The 11,080-nt window shown below is 40.6% G+C and overlaps 1 protein-coding gene across 2 annotated transcripts; it reads left to right on the forward strand.

The window, feature by feature from the left end:
* The first annotated feature begins 698 nt into the window (after positions 1–698).
* lhx2b (LIM homeobox 2b) lies at positions 699–10,351 on the forward strand. 2 transcript variants are annotated; one of them, XM_054611402.1, is made up of 5 exons: positions 699–833; positions 2,337–2,539; positions 3,262–3,632; positions 6,822–7,027; positions 10,061–10,351. In XM_054611402.1, exons 1-5 carry the CDS (start codon positions 714–716, stop codon positions 10,349–10,351), a joined length of 1,191 nt encoding a protein of 396 aa, XP_054467377.1. In that variant the 5' UTR covers positions 699–713. The 2 variants fall into 2 exon arrangements, with proteins under 2 accessions (XP_054467377.1, XP_054467378.1); XM_054611403.1 differs by having other exon boundaries at positions 10,112–10,351.
* The last annotated feature ends 729 nt before the right edge of the window (positions 10,352–11,080 follow it).

An 11,080-nucleotide genomic window follows, 5' to 3' on the forward strand; every position in this document is an offset into this window, starting at 1 on the left:
GCATCAACTTGGACTGTTGAGCCTGGAGGAGGGGAGGAAGACTGTCAGCTTTTTGGGACTTATCTTTTTCTTCTTCTTCTTCTTCTTCCTCTTCTTCTTCTTCCTGACTGTGTGATGCGTTAGAAGGCTGCTGCCGGCGTTGGCAGTGCCAGTTGCACAGAGTTACTTATTGTTCTGCAGAATAAGGAAGACATTTGCTAATGCCTTGCAGACTGACGAAATCCTGAAATATTTCTCCCGGCGAGGAGGAGAGGCATCGCTGAGACCAATGCAGCGGGGCTTCCATAGTTAATATGTTTATTCGTCGTAAATAGGGAGATGAAATATAGAAAGAGCAACTAATAGTGAGAAAGAAATAATATCATACCTGAGAGGAAATCGATTCCAGTGAGAGAAACGAAATCTGTGCGCTTATTTATGAATTAATCATAGCTTATTAATAATGAGAGCTGCAGATATTCGGATGACGGTTTCCATTGGCAGATGAGACGTAGTGTGGAGAACACGTGTCCAATTTCCCCCTCATATTTTTCCTCCCTAATCTGGATTTCTCACTTGTCACGGCAAGAAAGGAAAACCTTTAAAAAAAATATTAAAAAAAAAAGCAAGAATTTTTTTGAGCGGCGTTATTGCGCAGGGTTTTGCCTCTGATGGACATCTTGGCGTGCAGATCCGAAGAGAACAGTTATAATATCCTCCCCTCTGCGGCAACGATGCTTTTCCATGGCCTCCCTGGAGGCGACGTGCACGGTGTGGTGGAAGAAATGGACCGGAGAGGAAAGAGCGAGTCAGCAGCCATCAGCTCGGCCATCGATATGGGGGAATCAGAGACGGTAGGAGACTTTCATTTGGCCCTCTCGGCTCGTTAGCGCAGGCAGCATGGCAGCCTGGAAACATGTGACAGTGGCTGCACTCTTTCTGCTCCGAGCGCTGTGATTCACCTCTGAACGCGTTTTACTTTCAATTCACGCTGAAAAAAAAAACTGGCCAACATAATGCCCCAGCTTATTTTGTTTTCTCAAACTTCATCCACAAGGCCTGAACATTGTGATTTCTTGTTCACTGCCACTGTTAAATTTAAACTTATTTTAGTTCCAGAGAAGCTCCAACTGGACCCAGAACTTAAAAAAAAAAAAAAGATACACAACTATTCATTAAGAAAAGTGCATTTTTAAACTCAGCAATTCGTTTATTTAATTGAGCGTTATGCTGCGTTCAAAACACACATTAAACACGAACAGCACAGCACATATTCTATGGCTTACAAAGAAAAAAAAGGAAAAAAAAAATATTATTATTATTATATGCACAATTATCACAAAAAATAATAAAAATGGTCTAGTTGGAAGTTTATTTTATAACAATTAAAACTCAAAGTAGCGTTAGATTCCATAATTGTCTTCTTATTTTGCAAACACTTACAATTACAATTTTTAAAATGCATAAATCGAACAATTAGAAAGTTCAATAATAATTCTTAAAAGCGCCGCAATGAAAATGAAACAAGGGCAGATGGGATGGAGAATTAATATTATTTTCCATTCAGCTTCCATCTTCTGTTAAAATTATTCGTAGAGGGCGCGCGCGTGTGTGCGTGCACCTGTGTGTGTCTATTTTGCAGGCCTCTCAAAAATAACACGAAATGACAGTCCCCTATCATAAACCTGGGTTTGTTGTTGCAGCTTTAATTGGCATTGCTATTATTTTCAGGAGAAATGAACAGCATAGATACCACTGATAAAATAACAATAATTCCATAAACCCACACACAGCTTGTTAATGGTTGTTAATATGTTAAAAGACTTCAGTAGGTCTTTCTTTTTTTCCGCTTTTAGTCTGCTGCTGGCAATATCAGAAATATATCAATGGCCTTATCTTTGCTGTGCTTTTAATTCCTTAAACTGTGGTCGTGAAGGGGAGCTGGCGTTGTGTTTATCATCCTTACTGGATGCATTCATATTCATTACAATATTCATGTCTAGTATTATCGAGGCTTTTGAGACAAAAATGAAGTTTCAAAAAATGAAGTTTCAAACAATATTTCTTTTATAATAATACTAAAATATGTGTTGACTGTGGCCCTCTTTAGTGAGGCTGTAACCGAAGATACTTTGTAATATTCCATAGCGAATAAACTGGTCCTTTACTTCTCTAGGACTTTATACTACATTGTTATTATAATTATTATCATCATTATTGTGGTTGTTATTGATGAAGCCATGTTAGCATGTATTCGTGTCAGTCTAATCAGGATGTCATATAAGAATCGTTGCACTTGCATTTCTTCAATGTCGCTGACGCTGTGTCCTCGTGCCTCTCTCCGTGTTGGCCTGCAGTCCATGCCGTGTATGGCCGGCGAGCGCGTGGCTCTGTGCGCGGGCTGCGGGAGGAAGATCGCGGACCGCTACTACCTGCTGGCTGTGGACAAACAGTGGCACATGCGCTGCCTCAAGTGCTGCGAGTGCAAACTCAACCTGGAGTCGGAGCTCACCTGCTTCAGCAAGGACGGCAGCATCTACTGCAAGGAGGACTACTACAGGTAGGAGGGAGACCAGGGCCCGGAGCTCCACGCTCCGTCACCACCACACGCTGCTTCAGCATTCTGAGAGCATCTAAATGGCTGTTGCAAATTATGATTACCGTGGCTGGTGAAGACATTGTTTTGAAAGTAACAAGTTACACCACAAATGAGCAGGGATGGAATATTTAAAAAAAAAAAAATCATGTCAATGCAAAATTGACCTAAAAATAAATCCCATTTCTAAATTTGGTTCTAAAAATCTATTTCATTTAAGAATAAAACACTACTTATACATTTTGTCTTTTTTCACAGCTTCTATCCTGATAAAATATTTTTGCACCGATGACAGCTGATATTTAGTGCCATAATTCACTAACTTTATTTTTTTTATACAGATCCAGTTCCAATACAATCGACGTGTTTCTCTCACATATGGACATACGGAAATAACAAATCAAAAATAAATGGGATTGTTTGAACTAACAAGATCTGGCTACATTTCTTATTTCATTAAATTGCAATATTGCCAAATTGATGCAGACCAATCTGTCCAACTTTAAGGTTCGACGTTAAATCACATCATTAGTGCGCAAAAAAAAAAAAAAAAAAAAAAAAAAAAAAAAAAAAGTTTCTTAGAGCATGTCACCATGCAGCCTGCCGCTCTCTGAGCACCCGGCAGCAGCCTGCAGCCTGCAGGGCTCCGTGTCCAGCCGCTGATGAGGTTTCTGTGTTGTCCGCAGAAGATTTTCGGTGCAGAGATGCGCTCGGTGCCACCTGGGGATCTCAGCCTCGGAGATGGTGATGCGGGCCCGAGACCTGGTCTACCACCTCAACTGCTTCACGTGCACCTCCTGCAGCAAGATGCTCACCACCGGGGACCACTTTGGCATGAAGGACAGTCTGGTGTACTGTCGGCTGCACTTTGAGACTCTCATCCAGGGAGAATATCAGACACATTTTAACCACGCGGACGTTGTCCCGCACAAAGGCCTGGGCCCGGCCAACACGCTCGGACTATCCTACTTCAACGGCGTGGGGACAGTGCAGAAAGGCCGGCCCAGGAAGAGGAAGAGCCCCGGGCCGGGCGCCGAGCTGGCCGCTTATAACGCAGGTAAGAAGGGCTCCTAACGAGGCTCAAAGCAGCTAGTTCAGCTTTATACCAGCGTGTTGTGCTCTAAGACATGCGGACAGTTAGAAAGAAATGCTTATCATTCATGTATGTGTCGTGTTTCTATCTTGTTGTGATGCTGATTTTTTTACCTCAAAAACAATTATTCTAGAACCAACCAATTAGAATAAGACAAATAAACGCATCCATATTGTAAAGTCAACATCGATCCGCCGCCTGAAAAGGAACTGATAAAGAGCGACAGCTTTCATTAATCAAACATCTTTTCAACATTCCTATAGGGGCTCATAGTGTGTGTGTGTGTGTGTGTGTGTGTGTGTGTGTGTGTGTGTGTGTGTGTGTTTGCTCTCCTCGGTGGTAACTGTATCATAACTTCATCATGTCTTTTACTCTGTGTTTTTATAAATAATATTTATATAGGGAGTTTATAAAGACTTTATCATAACTTTTACTACAGGCCAGTTTTTAACAGGCTATGGTGTGTGTGTGTTTTGTGTATATATATATATATATATATGTGTGTGTGTGTGTGTGTGTGTGTGTGTGTATATATATATATATATATATATATATTTGTGTATATATATATATATATATGTGTGTGTGTGTGTGTGTGTGTGTGTGTGTGTGAGCGTTGTGATAAATAATTAGTTTATAACGGCCCTACTGCATTACTTTCATATTTCTTTAGAGCTCCTTAAACTTTCCTTTTAGAAGTTAGTTGTTTCCAATGATTTTGTGTTCTTTGCGTTGTTTGTGTCTGCATAGGATCTTCCACACCATGATAGTCTTATTTATTTTTAATTGAGCTAACCATTTCTGTAAGAAACAACAGCAGCATGTTCACGTTGAGTCCAAACACTGTGCATGAATAAGCCTGCAATAGTCACTAGTACACAAAGAGAACAGCATGCAGGCCAAGTGAGGCCAGGCAGGACAACACCAAGCCGGCTAACAGAGGGAGAGGAAAAGTGTTATAGGGCTAAACCGTCAAATGGGGGAACAAAACAAGAACACAAATACATGTTGGCCTCATAGCATTTCTTGTAAATTGAACTTTCCATACAGCTTCATAGGATTAAGTTAGGTCTTTGCAGTGTAAACAATCTGGTCCAGACTTTTCGAAATGATCTACTTACAAAATAATCACTTTTCATTGTTGGTGGTTTGTAGTCATGTTTCAGTTTAGTCAATCTGGTATTACTTTTTTTGATGTACTTTTGCTTTCGCCCTCTTCCACTTGTCAGACTCCATAGACATTGACACGTAAATACACGCACGCACGCACGCACACACACACACACACACTGCTTGAGCCTTTTTGCATTGGGACAGGGTCAGAATGGCCTTGTACCAGAGAGATCAATGTGACTGGATGAGATATTCACTGGAGCAGGGAATACGAGAACTTTCTTAGGGCAGAACTAACTGGCTTGAATCTCACATTTGTTTTTTGACTTCATTTTTGAGTTAATTAATCTTTTTATTATTCACATGACAAAAAACTTGATCACAAACCATTCTCCTTTCTCAAAACTTATTTTTTCAGTCAATAAACTGCAACAGGTGAAATATTTTTATTCCCACTGGTCTCCAATGCAACCTAGCTTCTTTAATTTTATTTCCCACATAAATTAAGCTTTTCTTCTTTGAAAACAGTAGCATCACTTTCTATATTTTAATGCTGCCACTTTTTTCATTATTGGAATGTTTGATACAATTTAGGCTGCTCTGAAAAGGATTTCACTGATTAGTTATGGACTTTGCTTTAAGAAAACACTGTCGTTCTGAACACAAGATTTCATCATGAAGCTACAAGAAAAAAGGAATTGATTTTAGAGATAGAGATTCTTACTCTGAAGAAACCTATGTAGCTTTTTTGTCATTGTGTGTATTTAGTAAAGACACCGAAGTCAATTATTTTGAAACAGAATCAGGAGAGTGAAGAGGCAGTGCGCCCTCTTCTGTTTGCAGCCACAAACAACATCCAAGCTTCACCTGAGCGCTCACATATAAACATGTGGTAACCTGGAGCAGCCTGCAGCTCTCCGATGGTGTAAACACAGAGAATAAGACGATGTGTGTGAGGACGAGGACACCAGCAGGAAACAGGCTGCTTTTTGTTAAAATGCTGCAGCATATGCTTTGGCCAGAAAGCAGCATTTGTTCTGCCTGGTGTGTATGGGCTAATTAAGTGAAGTGTTATTCTGATGGTTTTCACTCACTTCATATTCATCGTTTGCGTTCTGATATTGAACACGAACTGTTATGCATGCAGCAACACTTTGAATATTGCCAAGAAATTTTCAGGCTGGGATACATACGTGTGTTGTTTTGTGTGTGAATTGTGTGTGTGTGTGTGTGTGTGTGTGTGTGTGTGTGTGTGTGTGTGTGTGTGTGTGTGTGTGTGTGTGTGTGTGTGTGTGTGTGTGTTTGCTGAAGCCAGGCTAGCACCTCCTCCCAGGATAGAAAGACATGCAGACAGGGACAGACAGACAGGGACAGACAGACAGGGATAGACAGACAGGGACAAACAGACAGGGACAGATAGACAGACGAGGTGCAGAGAGGAGGAGGATCTGCAGCTGGAGGAAACAGCTGTCAAGTCACAGTGTCTCCTTGGATCAGATGGATTTAATAGATTTAAATGAAGAAAGGGAAGCTAGATTGAAACAACAATTTTAGCATTGTTAAAAGCAATATGTACAATAATAACCAAAAAAAGAAGAACAAAATCAACCCTTAACCTTTTCTTTTTTTTTTTTTTTTGCACATTTTGCCCCTCTTTAAACTCCACATACAATATATTGCACAGATATTAGCATTGTATGCATCTCGCTGATGCACATAGATGCATATGTGGTCGCTTGCTAGTTTTTGGACATTTATTGACTTTCTTGGGAGATAAATTTATTTTTCCAGATGTATTACTAATAAGTATACTCACTAGGTTTGAAATGCAGAACATTATTTCTATGCAACGTATTTGGAGCTGCATCTGTGCTCATAAAGATTGAATACTCTTTGATTACTGGTGTCATGAGATTTTTTGGACCTTAAGATGGGGTCAGAAACAGAAGGAAAGAGTGTTCAATGCAAACAGCCAATCAGAAAGGGAGGACTAAACAGTGTCTAACCAGTTCTTGTCTCCTGTTCCCTGCTGGCTCGCAGCGCTGAGCTGTAACGAGAACGACGGTGAGTCCATGGACCGGGACTCCCAGTACAGCTCCAGTCAGAAGACCAAGCGCATGCGGACGTCCTTCAAGCACCACCAGCTGAGGACCATGAAGTCATACTTCGCTATCAACCACAACCCAGACGCCAAGGACCTCAAGCAGCTCGCCCAGAAGACCGGCCTCACCAAGCGGGTCTTACAGGTAACCACAACAGCCAGACGGCGTTTCCTTTACTCGGGGGAGAAAGTGACAAGTGCAAACAAGGGTGCAGGAATTGGACCTGTTTCTAATGCAAATCAGCCTGCTTCCAAGTGTAAAATGTATGAAGTGAATGTTTCCCAAAAGAAGCCAAATCAGATGCTTTATTTCAAGATAGTGCTCTTTTTTTCCATTGCAGTGTAATTCTTGGAAGGCAAGCTGAACAAAAACTAAAATTTTGCTTTCTTTTTTAAACTGTTTTTCTTACTTAAATAAAAACACACTCACAGAATAAAAAAAATAATAAAAAAGCTGCAATGAAAAGCAGTAGATTTTCAAATTTTCTCTAGGAAACAAACAACTGCTAAAAGTCAACGTGTGTTCATATGAATACGAATACGAATATGAATGCAAAATTACCTGGGAATGAAAAGAAAGTCATAAAAACAAAACAAATTGCAATCTATTCCAGTGGATGATGTGATGTTATGATGAGGTTTGAGGGATGAAAATCAAAAGCTCTGTAGTACACGCAAAGAAAGAGGAAGCACAACAGAGCGTTTGATTCCCACAAAAGACGACAGCAAATTATCTGGGGGACTGAGAAGAAGAAAAATGAGACAAAAAGGTTTCCGAATCAAATTTTCCTGAGATGGAAAAAAAAAGAAAAATCATCCCGCTGCTTTAATTAACGCTTGCAGAAAACAAAGCAGTCGTTTTGCTTTGATGCGTTCGAGTTTTTATGCCTGTTATTCCGGCTGAAGCGCCCAGTTCCCATGGCTCCGTCATGATTCCAGCGCTAACACGCTCCAACACTCGGCTCAGCGCAGACTCACCACATCTCAGATACTCCTTTTCATTATAGAAAATGAGAGCAAAGATTAAGTGTAAAAAGATGTAATTCAGAAATGAAAATAAACATCAGGGACAATGAGGAGCAGGCTGCTTGTTCTAAAATTGGGGTGCAGGGCCTTCTTGAAAGGGTTCAGAGGGTCCACAGCAAAATGAGGAAGAAACCATTCATTTCACTGCCATTGCAAATATGAGAATAATGACTGAAATCATAGCTGCTTTTATCCCAATACACTCTTTTTGTCTGTGGCTACTACTGTCTCTATGACCAGCCATAAAAGTAAAGGCTTTTATAACGTTTGGCGTTCTGTTTTTAAGGGTTCTTTTTTCATTGACTCCAGTGTGAGCCTCTGCAAACAGACTTTAAACCAGACACAAGAAGATTCTCACTGGTATGTGCTCTTAACTAATATTACACGGCTTTGTGGAATACCTGTTTCTGATTGGTCAATGATGGCATTCTACGGTCTGTAAATTTCTGTATAGCAGTTGCTATGGACACAGTTCTGACCTCCATACACAGCGATAGGACAATTTTCTTTAGTGGAAGGAATAAAACCATTTTAACATCAATAATTTGGGTCAAATTATCGATAACTTTAGAAAGTATCCGTGTAATAAGTCCTGTACATTTCTCCTAAAGAGAGAGTGGGGGGTATGGTGGCGGTGTAGATAATGTGGGTCTGGTGGGGTTATGCAACATCAAAATGTTTCAAGGATCATATCATTATTGTTTTTTTGTCTCTAGTCCTTTCAAACTAAACCACATCATACCTAGTTTCTCATGGCCTCTAAAAATGTCCCATATGAGTGTTTTGGTTTGGTTAGGTTTAGGTTACTGAATTATACAAGCCAACAACAGCAGTCTCCTGGTGAAAGTCTGTGTTGCTTGAGCCACCCAGCCCCCTGCCTGGAATTTGTCGCTCTTTATACTACATTACCTACCTTACTCCTTTGTTCCGGTGTGTGATAGGCAATGTACGTGTTTTTGAGTGCTTTTTTTTAATGAAAACAACCCTGACGTGAGCGGTGAACCAAAACAGGCTAGAAAAACAAAACAATGAGCTTAAAGATGCTAAAATGTTCCATAGTGAGGAATTGCAGTTTGGTTTGGGGTAACAATTCTCTGAGTTACCTTTTTCCCATAATGCAAATACTTTTAAGTAATTTTTCATACAAAAATATTGATGACCCTAACCCAAACAATCTTTACCTCAAACTGTCTGAGACTCTGAGAAAAGGTTGTTCCCACCTCTCAGGCAGACATAGGTGAGCATTCATTTTACCAGAGTATAAAAAAAAAATCAATTAAAACATGCAGTACAGTAGAGTTAGCATCATGTCTGTATTCATTACTGTCACTTGTGTTATTGATGTGCGCTGATGCAGTTGTAACTGCAGACTGGGCACAGACATAAAGTTCTGTATACTGTGACACATTGTTCCATAGTGTTTGGTCTGTAAGGTGACGGACTGAAATCAATGCCTGGAAGGAAGAAAATCTAATAGCATGCTTGAGAAAATGGTTGCCAGCTTTGTCTCGATGATTGTAGTGACTGGACTTAAATACGCAGAAGCACAGGTGTGGTCAGTTCAGTACTGTTCAAAAATAGGACATTTTTAAAGGGTCAGTTCAACAAAATGAGACTAAAACATTTGATCACTTACCTCGTATTTATTTGTCCACGTTTTGAGATATCCACTTCCTCCACCACAATATCATGGAGGTGATTTGAATTTTGTTTGTGCAACTTACAGCACCGAGAAATGACGTTTCTACAAGTCAACCCCCCACATGTCCTTTCAGAAATGTTTCCTCTTTATTCTTGATAATCCATAGACCTAGCAGTGAGCAGTTAGCAATGGAATTTATTTGTCTACCAAAGAACTCATCCCTGTGGGTTATCCAGAGCGACAGGGACTCTATTTCTAGAAAGACTACTGTAATTTTTCATTGTTGTGAACTCAACAAATGGTGGAGATATTTATCTGAAAACCTGGACAAATAAAATATAAATTGTATGGGCCAATAGGTAAGTCCAAAAAACTGTTTTTGTGTAATGTGGGTGACCTGAACCTTTAAGTGACCTGAACCTTTAAGTTTAAAGCTACAATAAGCTTACCACGGTATCTGAAATAATTCATATCATTGACAGGATGGATTTTGTTGTTTTATTCCTGCAGGTCTGGTTCCAAAATGCTCGGGCCAAGTTTAGGAGGAACCTGCTGCGGCAGGAGAGTACTGGGGGGGACAAGGCATCGGACGGCTCCACGCTGCAGGGCGGAACGCCGTCGGGCCCGGCCTCGGAGATCTCCAACGCCTCCATGAGCCCCTCCAGCACCCCCACCACCCTGACAGACTTGACCAACCCCACCATGCCCACCGTCACCTCCGTGCTCACCTCAGTGCCGGGCGGCATGGACGTCCACGAGTGCCGGAGCCCGTCACAGACCACGCTGACCAGCCTCTTCTGATAGACGGAGCCGCCTCCACCTAAGCCTCCCCCCACCCACCTCCGCTTTCCCCTACTGGATCTAAAACTGAGCACTGTTGACTCCTTCGAACATTGAGCGGATAAGAAAAGAGGAGGTAATGGAAATGTGAAGAAAAAAAAAAAGAATCCGCTGTGAGCCCATTAGAGACTATTTGCATAGTGAGGCGGCCGAGCCTTACAGATGGAACAGTTGTCGTTATTTTGATGTTGTTGTCTTGTCGAGAACTGAGGAGACTTGATTTGCATTTTTCAATGTTTACAGAAAGAGACTGCGGGAAAAAAGAATCTGCTTAATTTTTAATTCATTCATTTTTTCCAGCACAGTATTTATGTTGTTGTACAAGAGTCACTGTTAGAAGGATTGTAAAAAAATCTTTTTTGAAAATCTGAGATTAAACACAGGTTACAATATCCTCCGACTGCCATGTGCCTTACAGTCCATTCTATCTGAGCTCTTCTCTGAAGTCCACCACGATCACACACAAATTATCCACTCAGAAGAGAGTGTAGGGGGAATGACCTATTGCTTGTTTGTTTCTGTGGATGTGTAATATGGTTAGCACCATTTTGTGTTTGTGTGTCCACACTGGTGTAGTTTATGGACAGTAAAAAACATTCTGCTTTAATTTCAAATGTTCCATTGAGTGGTTAAATGTGATGAGATACTATTTATAATATACATAGTTTATTAAGAATAATTAAACCAATT

The sequence above is a fragment of the Anoplopoma fimbria genome, chromosome 13 (assembly GCF_027596085.1).
Source record: "Anoplopoma fimbria isolate UVic2021 breed Golden Eagle Sablefish chromosome 13, Afim_UVic_2022, whole genome shotgun sequence".
NCBI classification, from domain to species: Eukaryota; Metazoa; Chordata; class Actinopteri; order Perciformes; family Anoplopomatidae; genus Anoplopoma; species Anoplopoma fimbria.